Source organism: Somniosus microcephalus, chromosome 15, assembly GCF_052327205.1.
Source record: "Somniosus microcephalus isolate GS21.2 chromosome 15, FLI_Smic_1.0, whole genome shotgun sequence".
In the NCBI taxonomy this organism is placed as follows: domain Eukaryota; kingdom Metazoa; phylum Chordata; class Chondrichthyes; order Squaliformes; family Somniosidae; genus Somniosus; species Somniosus microcephalus.
The window spans coordinates 32,399,495-32,420,363 of NC_141001.1; the positions used below are offsets into that span (position 1 = coordinate 32,399,495).

Below are 20,869 nucleotides of genomic sequence, written 5' to 3' on the forward strand. Positions count from 1 at the left end.
GCTCTGCAAGCGTCTAGCTGAAGCTGTTGCTTAGCTACAGAGACGCTTGCAAGTGCACCGACTGTTTTGAAGCTGTTGCTAAGCAACAGGGTTTGTTGCTAGATACGGAGCTCAGAAGCTCCGTATGTTTTAACATTAGCACTGGTTTCTCCGGCAGTGTTGATCGACCGGCACCAGCTCGGTCCCGTCAGTGCCGGATACCAGATAGTTTCCTGTATAGGGTAGATTTTGTGAAGTTGTACTTAAGGTATGATTCTGTGTGTGCCTGGAGTACAGAGTGGGATATTGGGCATGGTGACTTGAGGTATGATTCTGTGTGTGCCTGGAGTACAGAGTGGGATATTGGGCATGGTGGGTCTTGCAAGACTTTCTGTTCATTAAAAATTAATGGATGGAAAAATTGTGTGAGATGCACTAACTGTCCATATTCCCAAAATTTGCGCTAGGCAAGCAAAGCCCTGTCCTCAAGAGTGAAAATTCCAAAAATCTACTCTTATAATCTGTAAGCGCCCTGTTTATTTCGCAAATAGCTCGCCTTTCTCAAGGCACTAAGTAATGCTGGAGTTTGGTTCCTCGGATACTGGCGACTCTTGGATTCGTCAGCCAAATGGCCATTCTTCCTGTGTGAGCACAAGCGATGCACGCTGCCAGGCTATTTTGTATTGGAGAGCATCACAATGGAGCTAGATTCTGTCCTCCCTGCACGTCCACACAAGTGCGCTTCCTAGCAGGGATCGCTGATCAGGGATCAGGAGCAGACACACTGCCCTGTCCTAGCCCATGGTCACTGTGGCTGATTGCAGGTTCCCAAAAGCTGGCTCAAAAGACCGGTTAGCTCGGCACAGACCATCAACTGAATCTGGGACCGTTCAAGATTCTATCGTTCAGTGCAGGTAAATAAGCTGTTTTAATATGAGCTTCATAAATAAGAGGTATTGAGTACAAAAGTAGAGATGTTACGCTGAACCTTTATAAAGCGCTGGTTAGGCCACAACTGGAGTATTGCATCCAGTTCTGGTCACCACGCTTTAGGAAGGATGTGAAGGCCCTTGAGAGGGTGCAGAGGAGATTTACCAGAATGGTTCCGGGAATGGGGGATCTTAGCTACAAGGACAGGTTGGAGAAGCTGGATTTGTTTTCATTCGAGCAAAGGAGGTTGAGGGGTGATTTGATCGCGGTGTACAAGATTATGACAGGTTTGGATAGGCTAGACGGGGAAAGGCTGTTCCCAATAGTTGATGGTACAAGGATTAGAGGACACAGATTTAAGGTTTTGGGCAAGAGATACAGGGGGGATGTAAGGAAAAACTTTTTTATACAGCAAGTGGCGGTGACCCGGAATTCGTTGCCGATGGAAGTGGTGGAAGCGGAGACATTCAATGTTTTCAAGGGGAGACTGGATAGGCACTTGAGGGAAATAAACTTGCAGGGCTCTGGGGATAGAGCGGGGGAATGGGACTGACTGGATTGCTCTACAGAGAGCTGGCACGGACTCAATGGGCCGAATGGCCTCCTTCTGTGCCGTTATGACTCTATAATAAGTCACTCAGTTCCAGGAGAGCCGAATGGCTTCTCTGCCATTGTGACGTCACAAGGACACGTGCTACAATGGCATTACTGTAACACAAAGATGGCATCATCACATGGCAGGCTTTTCAAACAGATGAAAAAGTGTAGTCTCTCTCCCCGGTAAATAATACCTTTGAAAATGCTGAACGGATTGAATGAATTACATGGCGTGATGTTGCATTCCACCCCCTGCTCCTCCCACCCCACTCCTCTTGTCAGTTGTTCATAGAAACATAGAAGATAGGAGCAGGAGTAGGCCATTCGGCCCCTTGAGCCTGTACCGCCATTCAATGAGATCATGGCTGATCATCCAAATTCAGTACCCTGTCCCTGCTTTCTCCCCATATCCCTTGATCCCTTTAGCCTTAAGAAATATATCCAACTCCTTCTTGAATATATTTAATGAATTGGCCTCAACTGCCTTCTGTGGTAGAGAGTTCCACAGGTTCACCACTCTCTGGGTGAAGAAATTCCTCCTCATCTCAGTCCTAAATGGCTTACCCTTATCCTTAGACTGTGACATAACAACAGAAAATGCTGGAAAAACTCAGCAGGCCAGGCAACATCCGTGGAGAGAGAAATAGAGTCAACGTTTCAGGTCGAAACCCTTTGTCAAGACTGAAAAAGCACAGGAAATGAAACAGATTAAAAGGCCAGGCTGGGAGAGAACAAAAGAGAAGTGAAGAGACATTAAAAGGTATTCAAAACAAGACGAGATGGTGATGGGACTAGTGGCGACAAAAGACGGCTCTAGATTAGGTGTGAAATGCGTTGGCAGAATGGGAGACAGCTGCCATGTGGGAGAGAAAAAAAAAGGGGGGGGGGGGAGGGTCAAAACAAAGGTGTGGATAAAAAATATAAGTAAAAATGTAATGGGGGCCGAGGTTATGATCTGAAATTGTTGAACTCGATATTGAGTCTGGAAGGCTGTAAAGTGCCTAATCGGAAGATGAGGTGCTGTTCCTCGAGCTTACGCTGAGCTTCTGTGGAACAATGCAAGAGCCCGAGTACGGTGAGGTCTGAGTGGGAATGGGGCGGTGAATTAAAATGACAGGCGACCGGAAGCTCAGGGTCATCCTTACGGACTGAACGGAGGTGTTCCGCAAAGCGGTCACCCAATCTGCGTTTAGTCTCCCCAATGTAGAGGAGACCGCATCGTGAGCAGCGAATACAGTATACTAGATTGCAAGAAGTACAAGTAAATCGCTGTTTCACCTGGAAGACTGTGACCTTTGGTTCTGGACTCCCCCACCATCGGGAACATCCTTCCTGCATCTAGTCTGTCTAGTCCTGTTAGAATTTTATAAGTTTCAATGAGATCCCCTCTCATTCTTCTAACTCAGTCAGGCCCTTCACAGCAACTTAGATATCTTGGCTGCATAGAACTCTGCCATTTATCTCAGGTCTCCAGGCAGACTTTGTAAATAATTTAGAAAACTGTTAGGTTACTTTATCCATTGTTTCCTGCTCAAGTTATTGACCAGCTTTGCAAAAAGCGAAACTATAAAGGATTTTTTTTTTTTTTTTTTTTTTAAAAAAGCTCTTCCGACCTCAAATGTTTTTTTAAAACTATTTGTACTGGGTGTTAATATCCAGGCCTATTAAAATGGGAAACACTCTTTGTTGCAGGTAAGGAGAACTAGAACAACCAGTGATAAATATAAGTAGCAGGGCGATGACAGTTTTACAGCCTAATGGTACATTTCAATGGGGCCTGCATTAAATGTTAAACATGAAAGCTTTGGCAGTTTTTTTGAAGTCTGGTGTCACTTTAAAGAACTACATTTCCCAAATAGCCATTCAAGCATACCATAATAAATGAAAAATACTTTCTTAGAAAATTCAGAACAATTCTAAATAATAGATTTCCCCGCCCCCACCCCCCAATTTTCAAATGATACATCCACTGAGTCAACCAGAAATATGTTCCGATGAAAGGTCATCGACCTGAAACGTTAACTCTGTTTCTCTCTCCGCAGATGCTGCCTGACCTGCTGAGCATTTCCAGCAATTTGTTTTTATTTCAGAAATATGAGCCAATAGGAAGGAAAGATTAAAATGCCACATTCTCTTTCACTGTCACCAGTAAATCGACCACCTCGCTAGTACATCACCGTGCACAAGATCCTTACTGTGACATCGGAAAGGGCGTCATTTCAGCCTTGTGCCCGTCAAACCTCGTCGATTGTAACTGTTGCGCTTGCATTTCTCCCAGTTCTCGGACGCCAACGTCTACTCCACTCAAGCTGTGCAGGGATGGAGTGCGTGACATTTGCACCGAGTAGGAACTCGAAGCTGCTCTTCCTCGAGCTGCTTTGTTGCTTTGCTGGACCCTCTGAAGTGTGCGCTGGGCTGGGGGTCTGATTTGTCGGCGTATGGACGTCGCCTCCGCTACGTAGCTACCCATGTCCATTGAGCCACTTTTCATGGGGCCGCCCAAACTCACGCTACTCCCTCGCTGGCTCGGAGAATGAGTCGCCATGTAGCTTGCACTGTTGATATAGCCGTTACCCCCAGCTGAAGACAAATAGCCATTATCGACCTGATCCGAGATCATGCTCATCTCTCCATCATCTAGTCTGTGGTGCATGACCTGTCCATTCATTTGTGCTCCAGACCAAGTTTGGTTCCTCATAATCTGAGCCTGTTTTCCAGGCAACTGCAGTGAGCGTAGGGACAAGTTATCAATATCCTGCTGCTCCATCGGTGCTCGGGTGGCATATCTATAATCTGCGAACTGGTGAGAAGACATTTCTCTAGGAGCGGTCTGATAAACAGAAGTGGGTCTGTAGCGAGTGACAACCTGCTCCCCTTGTCTGCCATACTGACTTGCTGCAGCTGTCCCTTTAAAGGCATAATCCCCCACAGCCGAACGGGACGACCAGTTTCGACTGTCCCTCTGTTGGTACCCAGGTGGCTTGACAGTCTGAGGAAAACAAAATAACGGTGCAACCTTTTATTAAGCAAATCATAACAAAACCAGAGAAATTACTGTCTGATGATAAATTCACTTCCCCTCTTCACTCTCCTGAAAACTATTGGCTCAAGCTGGGCTTTGGTTTTACAGTTGTTGGCAACTCTCCGGTACCTTGCCCAGGAAGTCATTCTTCATGGGTGAGCACAGACAGTGAGTGTTGGCAGGCTATTTAACTATGATGGACTTCACAGTGGAGTCCAGTCCTGCTCTCACCCAATGTCCACCCGTATGGTATTTACCAGCCAGGATCATCGGATAACAATCAGGAATCATACGTTACAGCACAGAAACAGGCGCTGTGGTCCATCAAATTCTTCACAAGCCACATAGTGTAATCCCACTCTCCTGCTAGCCCTCTATATCCTTTAATATTTCTTTTTCAAGGAATGATTTAATTCCCTTTCAAAAGAATTATGGAGTCTGCTTCAACAACGGTTTATGGCAGAGGATTTAACATTTGAACCATGCTCTATGTAAAGAAATGTTTTACTTTTCTAACCACCTGTCCATTTTTTGTGTGTGATTATCTATTTTAAATTTGTACCCTCTTGTTACATTTGCCACCAACCACTGGGATCAATCTATCACTATTTTTGAAGACATTTATCAGGTTACCCCTTAACCTTCTCAGATTTTGAGGAAAAGGTTGTTACTTCTCAAGTTTCTCTTTAGGATTATAGCCCCTCATCCCTGGTTAAAAGCTCAGTGAATCTATGCTACACCTTTCCCATTGCTTTTATATCCTTCCTATGTTGGGTGGACAAAACCGCATACCATAGGGCTGATTCCCAGAACTGACGGTCCTGTCAAGGAGCAGTGTTTCCAGGGAGGCTTGGTTGGCAAGCCACGTAATTAAAAAAAATTAGGTACTTCAGGCCCATGATTTCCCAATCAGAGTGCTCTGCGAGCACAGCTCCTCGTTGTGAACAACTGATTAACTAACATAGGAACAGGACTAGGCCATTCAGTCCCTTGATCCCATTCTGCCATTCAATTAGATCATGTTTGATCTACACCTCAACTCCATTTTCCCGCCTTTGCTCCCTATCCTTTGATACCCTTACCTAACAAAAATATATCTATCTCAGTCCAGAAAGCTCCAATCTGATCAGGGAATCCGGTTAAGTGCTCCAATTGCAACCGAACCACCCAAGGAGTAGGAAATTTGGCTTTTGCCTTTTCCCCTCCCTCACCAATGAGTGCGGAGGCCAATTGTAGTAACCCATAAGAACATAGGAAATAGGAGCAGGAGTAGGCCATTCGGCCCCTCGAGCCTGCCCCACCATTTAATAGGATCTGATCTTGGCCTCAACGTCACTTTCCCGCCTGCTCCCCATAACCCTTGACTCCCCTGTAGCTCAAATATCTGTCTATCTCTACCTTGAATTTATTCAATGACTCCACCTCCACAGCTCTCTGGGGTAGAGAATTTCAAAGATTCACGACCAACTGAGAAGAAATTCCTCCTCATCTCCGTTTTAAATGGGCGACCCATTATCCTGAAACTTGCCCCCTAGTTCTAGATTCCCCCACGAGGGGAAACATCCTCCCTGCATCTACTGTGTCAAACCCCCTCAGAATCATATATGTTTCAATAAGATCACTTCTCATTCTTCTAAACTCCAATGAGTATAGGCCCAACCTGCTCAACCTTTCTTCATAAGACAACCAACCCCTTCATCTCAGGAATTAGCCTCGTGAACCTTCTCTGAACTGTCCCCAATGCAAGTATATTCCTCCTTAAATAAGGAGACCAAAACTGCACGCAGTACTCCAGATGTGGTCTCACCAGCGCCCTGTACAGTTGTAGGAAGACTTCCCTACTTTTACACTCCATCCCCCTTGCAATAAAGGCCAATATTCCATTTGCCTTCCTAATTACTTGCTGTACCTGCATGCTAACTTCATGTGTTTCATGTATGAGGACCCCCAGATCCCTCTGTACCGCAGCATTACGTAGTCTCTCTCCATTTAAATAATAATTTGCTTTTTTATTTTTCCTACCAAAGTGGGTAACCTCACATTTTCCCATATTATACTCCATTCTGCCAATTTTTTAACCCACTCACTTAACCTATCTATATCCCTTTGCAGTGTCCTCCTTACAACTTGCTTTCCCACCTATCTTTGTATCATCAGCAAATTTGGCTACACTACACACGGCCCCTTCATCCAAGTCATTAATATAGATTGTAAATAGTTGAGGCCCCAGCACTGATCCCTGTGGCACCCCACTAGTTACAGTTTGCCAACTGGAAAATGACCCATTTATCCCGACTCTTTGTTTTCTGTTAGTTAGCCAATCCTCTATCCATGCTAATATATTACCCCCAACCCTGTGAGCTCTTATCTTGTGCAGTAACCTTTAATGTGGCACCTTATCAAATGCCTTCTGAAAATCCAAATACACTACATCTACTGGTTCCCCTTTATCCACCCTGCTCATTACATCCTCAAAGAACTCTAGTAAATTTGTTAAACACGATTTCCCTTTCATAAAACCATGTTGATTCTGCTTGATTGTATTATGATTTTCTAAATGTCCTGCTATTACTTCCTTAATAATGGATTCCAGCATTTTCCCAATGACAGATGTTAGGCTAACTGGCCTATAGTTTCCTACTTTTTGCCTCCCTCCTTTCTTGAATAGGGGCATTACATATGCAGTTTTCCAATCCATTGGGACCTCTCCAGAATCCAGTGAATTTTGGTAGATTACAACCAACGTATCCACTATCTCTGCAGCCACTTCTTTTAAGACCCTAGGATGCAGGCCATCAGGTCCAGGGGACTTGTCAGCCTTCAGTCCCATTAGTTTGCCTAGTACTTTTTCTCTAGTGATAGTCATTGCTTTAAGTTCCTCCTTCCCTATAGCCCCTTGATTATCAATTATTATTGGGATGCTTTTAGTGTCTTCTACCGTGAAGACCGATACAAAATATTTGTTCAAAGTCTCTGCCATTTCCCTGTTTCCCATTATTGATTCCCCAGTCCCATCCTCTAAGGGCCTTAGTTCAAAGTTGCTCAATTCAAATTATTGAATAATTCAATTCTTTTTTAACCACAAAAAAATTTCAAATTATCATGTGTTAAAGTGTTGTATGCAGACTTTATATTATATATACATGCTGTGATTCCTAAAGGGACAGCAGTTTCTTGTCTTCAATACAGGTAAAATAAGCAGCACCAACCAAACAAATCTATATACTGTTTGATGGGCAGTGTTTGGAACCGTTTACTCCAATTCCCTGGTTTTTACAGCCACCATGTTGCTTTCTGCTGCACCAAATTCAAACTCTGCACTAACTAAAGGAGTGGGAACTCTGGCTGTTGCTTTTTTCCCTCCCTAGCTAAGGAGTGCTGAGACCAACCAGTTGCGGTCCTAGTTGGGATTGAGCTGCCAGTCTGCTCACAGCACCATGGCACTGCACGGAAGGAAAAACATCTCAAGTTGCTACAACACAAAAGGTCATATACTCACAGAGTACTTTCTGTCTGTTACAAAAGTTTGAGACTTGGAGCTGAAGCCTGGCATGGTTGACGTCTGATATCTCATCATTCCTCGAGAATCTGTTGTAATATAAAAAGGCAAAAATTAATTTTAATCAGATTAAGTAAATGTCTCCCCTCCCATTTTCTCACCTCCTCTCTTTGAGCGTGCTTACCCTTGCTGGGTTATTGTCACAATTACCCAGGGAGGCCCTCTGATACCTTGGTGAAGTGATTGTTCTTCAGGAAGGAGCCTAGACATTGACGCCAGTAACTTGTACGCGATTTGTAAAGTCCGCGCCTCAATAATACACGGACTTCGGGAGAACAGTTTAACAGGTACTTTACTGAACAAGAGGCAGCTTGAAACTGAAACTACAGAAGCCTGCTAGGGCCTTTTATACAGGGGTGGTCACTGCCGGTACTGCAGTCTAAGACCAGTTATTCCCTTAAAGGTACATACACAACCCTTTTAGATAAACAGTACATAACATTCATTTAACAACTAAATAATAACTAATTACAATTACAATTTTCTCAGTAATATATACATCAACTGAAATAGTCATTTATAAGTTCAGTCTTTGAGGAGGCTTCCTGATCCAGACTGGATAGCGCCTTTCTCGAGTATCCTGTTCTGGCGGTGGAGTCAATTCTGGCTCATTGTCATTGGTTGGTTCGTCAGCTTCAAATACCCCTGTTTCTGAGGTAGACGCTATCTGTACTTCGGGCTCATTATCAGGTGCACATGCTTGTGGTACAGGTTTGGCTTGTCCCTGTGACTCTAGAATCTGGTCAGCATGGCGTCTCACGATGCTCTCTCCAACGTCCACTGTGTACATTAGTGGTCCCTGCTGTGTGCATATCGTGCCTGGCTGTCATTTTTCTGTTCGGTAGTCGCGGGCCAGGACTGGTTGCCCTATCTTGAAGCTCCTGGTTGGCTTCTCATTTATGTGCTGGAACTGCTTATCCTCAACATCTCGTCTTATGTTTGGTTTGAGCAAATCTAAGCGACATCTTAGTCTCCGGTTGAAAAACAGTACGGCTGGAGTTTGGTTGGTTGCTGCATGTGTCGCATTCCGGTAAGCAAACAGGAAGTTATCCACCTTGTGTTGCAGTGGTATGTCGTCATTATACATTGCCTTTATGGCCTTTTTAAAGGTCTGAACAAACCTCTCAGCCAATCCATTTGTGGCTGGATGATATGGGGCAGATGTGTAATGTTTCACCCCATTATTCTTCAGGAACCTCCGGAAATCCTCAGACACAAACTGTGGGCCATTGTCGGAACAGATCTGTTCTGGCAACCCATTCCTGGCGAAGATGGTCCTTAGGACTGCAATAGTTTTCTCCGTGGTGGTGGAGGACATTTTAATGACCTCTGGCCATTTCAAATGGGCGTCCACAGCGATTAGAAAGATTGAGTCCATAAATGGACCAGCGAAATCAATGTGTACCCGTTGCCATGGAGATGAGGGTCACTCCCATGGATGTAGCGGGGCCTGTGGTGGAGCGTTTTGGACCTTCTGGCATCCTGTGCATCTCTTGGTCATATCCTCGATTTCTTTATCGATTCCCGGCCACCACACAAACGCCCTGGCTAGGCTCTTCATTTTTACCCCTCCCAGATGACCCTCGTGAAGCTCATTGAGTACTCTATCTCTCAACTTGGGTGGAATTACCACTCGGGATCCACACATCAAGGTTCCCCGGCACACTGACAGCTGTTCCCTCCTTGGCAAGAATGCTGGCAACAGTGAGTCGCCATATGCTGGCCATCCCTTCACCGTCAAATCATAGACCCGAGAGAGTGTCGGGTCATTTCGGGTTTCCTTCTCAATACTTGCGTTTGTAACAGGAAAAATTTGACTATGGTCGCATGGAATTTCTCCACCGGGTCCACTGCAGGTGCTTCTTCCGCCGTAGGCAACGGTAGGCGCGACAGCCCATCAGCATTTCCATGTTGTTTCATACCTTTGTACTCTATGTCATACTGATGTGCCCCTAGAAAAAGTGACCATCTTTGCAGCCGTTGCGCCGTCATCACCGGAACGCCCTTCTTTGGGTTAAAAATTGAGACCAGGGGTTGATGATCAGTCAGTAGGGTGAATTTCTGCCCGTGTAGATAGTGATTGAACTTCTTCACCCCCCACACCAGGCTGAGGGCCTCCCTGTCAATCTGGGCATAGTTACGCTCGGCTGAGGTTAGCGAGCGCGATGCAAAGGCTATTGGCCTCTCTGAACCGTCACGGAGTTTGTGTGACAGCACCGCTCCAATGCCGTAAGGTGACGCATCACATGCCAACCGAATCGGTAGTGTTGGGTTGTAGTGGGCCAATACTTCTTTTGAAGTGATTTGGCATTTACATTCCTGAAAGGCACGCTTACACTCATCACTCCATTTCCATGTTACACCAGTTTGAAGGAGGGCGTTTAGTGGGTGCAGAATTGTAGCTAAATTCGGCAAGAACTTATGGTAGTAGTTCACCAACCCGAGGAACGACCTCAGTTGCGACACATTTTCTGGTGCTGGAGCCTTGACTACAGCCTCAATCTTGTCCGGCAACTTATGCAACCCTTCCTCATCAATCATGTGGCCACAATACGAGATTTGTCTCCTGAAGAACTCGCATTTGGGACGGTTGGCTCGTAGCCCATATTCCTGCAATCTCGTGAGCACCTGTTCCAGGTTGGCAAGGTGTTCATTGTCATTTTCGCCCGTAATCAGGATGTCGTCCAAAATAACACTGGGTCCCCGGGATCCCTTGCAGGACTTGTTCCATTGCCCTCTGCCACATAGCTGGGGCCGATGCTACCCCAAATACCAGTCGATTGTACTGGTAAAGGCCTTTGTGAGTGTTTATCGTGAGGTATTTCCTAGATGCTTCTTCCACCTCCATTTGTAGATACGCTTGAGCCAGGTCAATCTTTGTAAAACGTTTCCCTCCAGATAGTGAGGCGAAAATATCTTCTATCCGCGGAAGCGGATACTGTACTGTGTGCAGGACTGGGTTCACAGTCACCTTAAAGTCCCCACAGATGCGAACCTTCCTTGGCTCCCCAGGCATGCTGCTCAATGCTTTCTTCATTACAGGAACGATGGGTGTGGCCCACTCGCTCCAGTCCACCTTAGACAGCACCCCCGAACGCTCCAGACTCTCCAGTTCAGCTTCCACAGCTGGGCGTATCGCGTATGGCACCGGTCTGGCCTTGAAAAATTTTGGGGTTGCGTTATCCTCAATCTTTATGGTTGCCTTTACTCCTTTTAGAGTCCCAAGTCCTTGTTGGAACACCTCTTCCGCGTCAGATAGAATTTGTGACAGACGTCCAGGTGCGACGTCATCATCTTTTTTGTCAGTCACAGTTAGTGCCAGAATGGAATGCCAATCCAATTGTAGTCTTCGGATCCATTCACGTCCCAATAATGGTGGTCCTCCATCTCGTAGTATATACATGTATAGTTTCTGTGTTTCCTTTCCGTTATATTCAACTGGCACCCTTATTTTTCCTCTGGGGTAGACCTTTTGCCCCGTGTATGTCTTCAATACAATGGACGTGTCCTTTAAGGGTATGTGTGAGAATAGCCGCTCATAGTCTCGTCGATTCATGACAGTTAGGGCTGATCCTGTGTCCAATTCCATCTTCACTGGGGACCCTGCTATCATGAGGGTGACCCAAATGGTTTGGTGATCTTCTTTTGCGATCACGTTGTGTAACTGTAAACAACTTAGTCGCCTGCTCCCGGAGTCCTTATCATTCTCCTGATCTTCTGAACTACTATCTGTCAGTTTATTTACTTTCCTGTACTGTTCCTTAGTAGTTCTTGTCATGTTGGTCTTCTTTCCCGACCTGCAGACTCTTGCTATATGTCCCATTTTCCCGCATTGCCTGCATATTTTGTCTTTAAACCAGCAGTCCTTCTGCTCATGGGTTGTTCTGCCGCAGCGATAGCACTTTTCGGCTCCATACGCCATTTCGTTAGCGCTGTATTCTTGTGGTTTCTGTTGTATTTCTGCAGCTCCCCGTGCTGCTGCTGCCTTGTAGGATACTGCCATGCTGAAAGCCTGTTCTAGCATCAGGTCTTTTTTTGAAAGTAGTCGTTTCTGGGTTCCTTCACTCTGGATCCCGCAGACAAACTTATCCCGTAAGGTGTCTGCCAGTCCTGCTCCGAACTGGCAGTGCTTCGATAACTTGCGTAGTTCCGTAAGATAGTCAGCATTGCTCTCATCTTTGTGCTGGTTTCTTTTATGGAACTTGAATCTTTCTGCTATCAGCAGTGGTGTAGGGCTTAGATGTTCCTGTAAGATATGAACAATCTCCTCAAAACTTTTCTCCATTGGTTTAGCTGGGGTAATTAAATTCCGCAATAGGCCGTACGTACTTGCACCCATCAGATTTAATAATACCGAAGCCCTCTTTCCATCAGCCACCTCATTTGCCTTGCAGTACACTTCAATTCTTTCCACATACGTGGTCCAGTCTTCTACCTCGTTGTCGAAAGCAGTGATACTGCCACTTTTCGGCATCTTGGGCGATTTAAAATGGCGCCTCCCGCGCTTTTGCTTCTTCCCCAATGGAATAAAATGGCGCCTCCCGCGCTTTTGCTTCTTCCCCAACGGGATAAAATGGCGCCTCCCGCGCTTTTACTTCTTCCCCTTACTGCCACGCTGCTCCTAGCATTCTACGGGGTAATGGCGGCGACCCACAGCTTCGGCGCATCTCGCTTTCCTTCCCCCCCGTTTAGTTTCTCTCCGCTGTCCTGTTCTCGAGCACCGACCGCGCCCTGTGCGCTCCACCCTCTCTCTCTTGTTTTCTTTTCCCGGCGACGCTGCGTGGCCCGATTTGTAGAGCCGCTCGATCGAGCTTGAGCCCGCCGCAGTCCGGAAGGGTCAGCGCGCTACCTGCTACCAGCACGATTCGCTGGAACCACAGTCTCTCCCGCAATTCTCCAAACACCGATGGATTCTTCGGGCGGTTGCCCTCGGTCGACGCCCGTTGCTCAGACTACGACCTTCCAGGACCTTCCTTTCAGGCGAGATCCCCGTGAGATGATGCCACACTGCAGGTGAGTTCGAACTTACTCGTCGCCACTGTAAAGTCCACGCCTCAATAATACACGGACTTCGGGAGAACAGTTTAACAGGTACTTTACTGAACAAGAGGCAGCTTGAAACTGAAACTACAGAAGCCTGCTAGGGCCTTTTATACAGGGGTGGTCACTGCCGGTACTGCAGTCTAAGACCAGTTATTCCCTTAAAGGTACATACACAACACGATTGTCCCAATCTCCCGCTGTAACTTCGGCAGAAAGAGCCTAAACAGCCACTTCCTTGGGGGTTGCCACAGATCATCCGTGAAGCTACAGTGGGAGATCGGGAAAACCCAGCAGAAATTCTATGCTTGAGCATCAGCTGGCCAATCTACAACAAAGGCCATCATGGCACAGTCTGATAGCATCCTCACCCACACCAACATACTTTGCAGCAGGAGTCACAGGACAGTGATCAGAAGCAGAAACCCGAGCTGATTTTCTCCTCAGCTTCCAACTGAGATGAGCTAATCCAGCACAGATCAGGACTCCAAACCAGGGATCTTTTGGTCTGTATGACTCAGTGCTATACTGGCGCTGCCTTCAAGCCCTAGGCCATGGGATTTCAAAAACATGTGCTGTTTACTCAGCTACTCCTCCTCGCCACCCCTTTCCAAAAACTAAAGTTTTTTAAAAAACAAAAAAACCCAGTGTAATGAAATCTGTTTGTCTTGATCCTGTATTCGTTTTGCACTCATGTATATTACCCTCCCCCACAGTGTATAGTTTCACTTCCTCTTTCCCGACTAACCTGGGAGGTTCCAGGTCTTGGCTCTTGGCTCCGCCCCTGACTTCTCTTACATAAAGATCCCAGGATCTGTATGACTCATTCCTGTGAACCAGTCGGCGTGTTGAGATGTTAGCACTGATCTTAGTGATTAAAAGCCAACTTGTTTAAGTCTATAACTTCTAGTTTTGTGGTTATTGAAGGCCCATCACCCAGCAAAACAAGGTTACAGACAATGAATATTAACCATTTGAAGAATTCCGTAGCATTCTATGACAAACTAATTAACACAGCACAACATGGACGGGGATCCATAGGAATTAAGTCCAAGGAATTGATGTGAAGTATTCATGAGAGTATGGGTGTCCAAAGTTACCATAATTACAACCAAAAAGATATAGCAATTATGTAAATGATTCAAAGGACAACAGGGATCATTCCACTGATATGTGGACAGAGTCTAAGGAAACTAAATCTATTCTAATTGAAAGAAATAAGTATTAGCTGGGTGCTCACGGTACAGTATCAGTCTTAAATATTTTTATTTCTAGTTAAATATTTTTAGTCAACCTAAATCTTTAGTGGTTCATTCCAAATGCTGTTGAATGTTTATAATCATTTACAAATTCAAGAATGCAACAGCATTAGTGTGTACACCACCCAATCACATGATGCTGGTGAGGTAATTTTATCAATAATTCACCTGCCTTCTAGGCTATATCACGGGACATCTTTGCCTATAATATCATTATATTTTGCTGGGAAAAGATCACTCTGAAATTTGAACAAATAAAATGAGTAGGTTCTTTGCCTAAACAGCAAGTCTTGAAAAGGGCTAAGTATGAATCCCAGCACCATAAGGCCATCAAATAAGATGATGCTGGGGCCTAAAGCAAAACCACAAGAGGAATAAAATAATGGTGATGGTGGTTGTACTGGGGAGCGGGAACCCAAGAGATTTACATACCCTGAAAAAGTGATCAATATACTAACCAATGGATTTTGTATGACAAAGGGTTATTTTAGTTTCTTAATTACACTTGGCAATGACCCCTGTTGAGTTCAAATGAATAGAATTGTCATAGGAAGGAGCAATGAGTGTGAAATTATTATTGATTGTCTATAGGTTGATGGTTCATCTAATCTACTCATGTAAGGCTTGTTGTCCAGTGAATTTACCCCCCTAAATTTAGCTCAACATTAGAATTCTTAACATATATTACAGCAAGGTCATCCCATGAAATCCCGAAAAGCAACACAAGATAAATCAAGAAGTAATGATTAGATGATGCTATGGTTGGCTTTTCAAAGCAAGTAGATGGTTAGAGGAAGGGAAGACTGTGGGAAGTAAGAAATTATACAGATTTGATGTCCCATTTAGTATAGGAAGTGGAGAGTATTGAATCTGTAAGGATTCAGGGAGGAGAAAAAGAATGTAGTGTAGTGTACTGCATCTTAAGGAGGTAAAACATAGAAGATAGGAGCAGGAGTAGGCCATTCGGCCCTGCTCCGCCATTCAACGAGATCATGGCTGATCATCCAAACCCTAGCACCCGGTCCCTACACCGACAGCCATCCCACCCAAGCCCTATCCCCGTAACCCCACGTATTTAATCCCCCCTAACACTAAGGGTCAATTTTTATCATGGCCAATCAACCTAACCTGCACATCTTTGGACTGTGGGAGGAAACCGGAGCACCCGGAGAAAACCCACACAAACACGGGGAGAATGTGCAAACTCCACACAGACAGTCACCCGAGGCCAGATTCGAACCCGGGTCCCTGGCGCTGTGAGGCAACAGTGCTAACCACTATGCCACCGTGCAGAACAAAGGAGAAACACTGATGTCAATAAAATATAGAGAGAAAATTTCAAAGAGACAGGATGGATACTAAATTGGATAGATGGGTCAAATATTAGGCGACAAGATTTCTCTTCTATCTTCTGTCCAGGGATACAAGTGAGATACTAGGAGCTTGCCCAGATAAGAGAACATTATTGATATTCTGGACAAATTTGAGCTTTATAGAGACAAGAGCTCTTGGAATTGACATTGCAGAGCTGGTTCTGCTGCCTAGATTGGTAAGAAAATCTAGCCTGTTCCACGTTATCTCAAAATAAGTAAATGCTTTGTCATCAAAACTTTGACTACACATTGGAATAATGACTTTCAAATTGTCAGCTACAAACTGGCATGTTGCTAACAAATCAAAAATCCCCATGTGGATGGGGCCTTTGAGTCTGAAAGAATGGCATTCCATCTTGACATTACATGCCAAGCTGAGATTCTACTATTGGTGTACAGTACTTTGAAAGCTGATGGCATTTTCAATACATAAATCCATACAAATTTCATCATACAAGGAATTGTAACTCACTCATTCCACGGGGATTAACTAGAGAAAACTGAATAACAGTGCAATTTCAAAATTGCAAAATGTATTTTAATAACTTCAGAACATCCTGAAAACTCTGAAAAAATAACACCTGTGACCATGGACTTTGCTTCAAAAGTTAATCGGTCACTCGTGACGAGTCAAAACACTAGACCAAGACAAACATGCTTGCATTGCTGGAAAAGAATTTATCTTTTGCTTCAAAATTGCAGTTCAAATTCTTTTAGTAAAGAACTGTTGTACTATTTCCTTCTTTGCATGTTTTTATGGGAACAATGTAGATATAACCTTGTAATAAAAGGACAGTAGCACAGTGAAGGTTGTAGGAGGTGGTGACAGATCCTGGAATGCTAATTAAAGATCTATAAGAATATATGCAGTGAAACCTTGCTGGGAACTCTATAGACGATGAAAATCTGAATGAGGTACCTCAAAGTCCAGCAGGCATTATGGGTTAGGGAGCTAACTGAAGCTATAAAGCTTGGAATGTGTCTCAAAGTATTAACCTCTCAGAATTTGCAGGAGCTTCACTGCTAATGAAATGTAATGAGATATTTTTTCTAATAATGGAAGCTAAGGTGAATGGCGGGGTAATGTGAGAGCCTATAATTTAGCATCAACTACTTCCACACTGATGATACTAAGTTTGATTTGATGGATATTTTAGACACCAAATTTGCAGAGGCTGAAAGAGGAGAGTTTTTTCAGCCGTGTTCTAGATTCAGTAATTTGGGCAAGTGACTAAACCATTCCATGAATACTGGTCTCTTACTCACTGGAAAGAGTAGAGCTAGACATTTTTTTTCAAAAAGCATTTGCCAGCTATAGAATATCTATCTCATTTAGTACAGTAATCACTGATAGGATTTTCATAATGATATTAGGCCGGATATTCCGATCCGTACAGGTGGGTATGCGCTGTGTACCCACCCGTAGGGACATCGGAAATGCCGGTTTCAGGCATGCACTGCGCATGCGCTGGAAATCAGCATTTCTGAACTGTCAAGAAAGCTCTGGACAGATCCTCCGGCTGCCCGGGAGAAGGGCCTCTGCGGGTGGATAGTTCCACTTTTTGGAGACCCTCCGCCCGCAGAAAACCCTTACAATTCTTGTGCCTGGTAAAAGGCCTGCTTTTACCAGGATAAGAGTTGAAAAAAGTTTTTTTTTTTAATGTTTCCACTGATTTATCATTTAAAAAAAACTTTAAAAAAAGGTAAGTTTATTTTTAGTCCCATAAAAAACTTTAATTATTTTTTTCAAAAATGTAAAGTTTTGTTTAAAATAGAAAATTTATTGTACTTTCAAGTCATTTTAAAAATGTGATGTTTTTTAAAATGTATTTAAAGTTTTACTGTGTTTTGGGGGTGATCTCCATTCATATATTTGACAGATCTTCCCTTCTTTGATTGGCATCCCAGGGACGCTGTGAACTACCTGCACCTCTGGGATACATGGGCCCTGTGCACCGGCAGTTTGGAGGAGCCCAGCATCAGAATTGTGCGCCACCCGGGAGCCCTCAGGTAAGGGCGCAGATTTTTCCAGATTGCAGTCCTTCGCCCGCGGGAGGCCTGCGATCGGAATATCTGGGCCATTAATACAATAGACCCTGTATGTGAAACAGGTCTTATCTCCACACACTTTAGTCTTGTCTATAATGTATAATCACAGTGGTGCCAGATTTTTGATATGATTCAGATGCTTAAGGGATTTGTTTCTTACTATATTCTCCTCAGTATCTCCAATATAAAAAATGGAGATGTGCGGGAACTGACATATCCACGAGATTGGCTTGCTAGTCTTTTCACAAAAAAATAGAGGAATGAAAACTGTTCTGTATTGAAAATTAAGAGATGCTGCCATAGATTCAGAGAAATTTATGCCACAGAGAGAGAGGCCATTCGGCCCATCGTGTCTGTGCGGGTCGAAAAAGAGCTATCCAGTCTAATCCCACTTTCGAGCTCCTGCTCCGTACCTTGCAGGTTACGGCACTTCAAGTGCATATCCTAGTACTTTTTAAATGTGATGAGAGTTTCTGCCTCTACCACCCTTTCAGGCAGTGAGTTCCAGACCCCACCACCCTCTGGGTGAAAAGAATTCTTCTCAACTCCCCTCTAATCCTTCTACCAATTACTTTAAATCTATGCTCCCTGGTTATTGACCTCTCTGCTAAGGGAAATAGGTCCTTCCTATCCACTCTATCTAGGCCCCTCATATTATACATCGCAATTAAATCTCCCCTCAGCCTCCTCTGTTCCAACAAAAACAATCCAGCCTATCCAATCTTTCCTCATAGCTAAAATCCTCTAGTCCTGGCAACATCCTCGTAAATCTCCTCTGTACCCTCTCTAGTGCAATCACATCTTTCCTGTAATGTGGTGACCAGAGGGTCCGCAGTCCTCTAGTTGTGGCCTAACTAGTGTTTTATACTCTTCTAGCATAACCTCACTGCTCTCGGTGTCGCACTCAGCAGCAGCACAAGCATGACCCCTCTCACTCTCCCCGGTTTGACTATCACCATATCTGTAATTATTTTAATTACTGGTGTCAGATGTGGATCCATGCCATGCATAAGTTGCACCATGAAAGTATGGAGCAGGCTTGATGGGCTAGATGTTCTTTTCCTGCGCTTCATTTTTGTATATTTATATGTGCGTATACTATCTCACACGTTGAAGGATGACTGATCTGTATTTTGCAGTTTGTAACTGAACTTGGGTTTTAAATTATGAGAAAAGGTTAAGGGAGTAGCTCTCTCCGGAGAGGAGTAGCTCTCTCCGGAGAAGAGTAGCTCTCTCCGGAGAGGAGTAGCTCTCTCCGGAGAGGAGTAGCTCTCTCCGGAGAGGAGTAGCTCTCTCCGGAGAAGAGTAGCTCTCTCCGGAGAAGAGTAGCTCTCTCCGGAGAAGAGTAGCTCTCTCCGGAGAGGAGTAGCTCTCTCCGGAGAGGAGTAGCTCTCTCCGGAGAAGAGTAGCTCTCTCCGGAGAAGAGTAGCTCTCTCCGGAGAGGAGTAGCTCTCTCCGGAGAAGAGTAGCTCTCTCCGGAGAAGAGTAGCTCTCTCCGGAGAAGAGTAGCTCTCTCCGGAGAAGAGATGACTTCAAGGTGACCTGTAATTTTCACCATTATGAAGTTGATTGGGACAAAGCTGACCCTGGCAAATTAGGGGCTATTGAAATGGCAAATATAAATGGCTTTAAGAGGCAATTAAACACATTTCTGGAGAGAAAGGTTTGAGCAAGAGGTAGATAGGTGTGATTGATCTATGCAAAAGTGGACAGGCCTTTTGTGCCTTGTATTCAGTTCATTTATATTCTTCAGTGCCTCATTTACAAAATAATGGCCACGATAGAGTGATTGTTATGTAGAAAGCACAAAACATAGTTCGGATGATGTAAAAAAAACTGAGCAAGAAAATGGGATTTAATTACCTTATGAGCTCCAAACTATACATCACAGTAGCTAGAAAATTCAATTACAATTAAGGTTGCCAAGATCAGATCTGTCTACAAGCATAATACTGCAATCTTGAACTTTACACAGGAGGACCACGCCTAATGTTGCCCTACAGCCACTCTGTACATATTTTCCACGGTTTGAAGACTGTCCTGGCAAGTTTTCTGTTCTAGATTTTATTAAAACAAGAAGCAGATTTAGCCCGCTTCACCTCAAAGGTCAAGCAGTCAAAGGAAGGTCTTGCTCGGTACATTTCTAACTCAGCACATAAGCAGGACATTTTTATAATCGCAATGTACCTTGAGGAACTCCATTAGTGCATCAAATTGGAAGAACTTGTAACAATCCTTTGCACCATGACTGATTTCAAACTCGGAAGAAGCAGCTTGAAATGAAATACTTAAAATGCTACGCGGGGTGACTCTCGATCCTTGAAAAATTCCGGGATTTCCACACACAAGTTAGAAGAAAAAAAATCCACAAGCCAACAGATAAATTGGGCGGCAGGGGCCCGGCCCAGAGGGTTAAAGTGGAGTTTGAAGTCAGGCTTTTGTAAGGATGTGTCCTACTTACCGCCACTGACGGAGCCGCTGGCTCGGCCGCCCCCGCTCTTGAGCATGGTCAGGACCTGCTCCTGAACCCTCATGCTTTTCTGCTGAGTCCGCTGTTGGTACTCGCTCCTCTGGTCCAGCTGGATGTCCGAGGGCATGGCCAGGGTGGAAATCGGGGTGTCGTTTGGCAAGGCGGACTTGAGAAAATAACTCTCTTGCGTCACATTCATCTTCACGGCTCCCGAGTTTTTTGTATATATATATATGTGCGTGTGTGTCCGATCAGTCCATGTGCTCAGAGCACTGACGGCGCCCACCTCAAGATCCGAACGACAACCTCGCTGCTGGCGACCCCTCCTCCTCCTCCTGCCTTTCAAGCTGCAAGTTGTGCGAGTCGAGTCGAGAGGGTGACATCAGTGCAGGGTGGCGCTCCGCCCCGCCGCGCCGCGCCCCGCTCCCGCTCCCCCTTCCTCAGGTGAGTCAGGCTCCTACCTCCTCCTCCTGGCCGAGCACCTGGGCACCGGGCCACTTCACCGTTGCGCCAGCTCGACTCGCCAACGAATTCAAGACTTGGTGCGCTCCGATTGATAAATTACAAGGGTGGAGTTCGGTCAAACTTTGG

General features: G+C 44.9%; 1 protein-coding gene across 1 annotated transcript in view; it reads right to left on the reverse strand.

The window, feature by feature from the left end:
- The window catches only part of LOC147106614 (plakophilin-3-like), a 65,082-nt gene extending 44,450 nt beyond the window's left edge, over nucleotides 1–20,632 (reverse strand). Inside the window, exons 1-3 of the mRNA XM_086007624.1 lie at nucleotides 20,270–20,632; nucleotides 8,028–8,116; nucleotides 3,702–4,495 (exon numbers count right to left, since the gene is read on the reverse strand). Of these exons, the coding sequence (XP_085863750.1) occupies nucleotides 3,702–4,495; nucleotides 8,028–8,116; nucleotides 20,270–20,477 (1,091 nt within the window). The 5' untranslated portion in view covers nucleotides 20,478–20,632. The remainder of the gene's footprint in view (nucleotides 1–3,701; nucleotides 4,496–8,027; nucleotides 8,117–20,269) is intronic.
- Nucleotides 20,633–20,869: the final 237 nt, after the last annotated feature.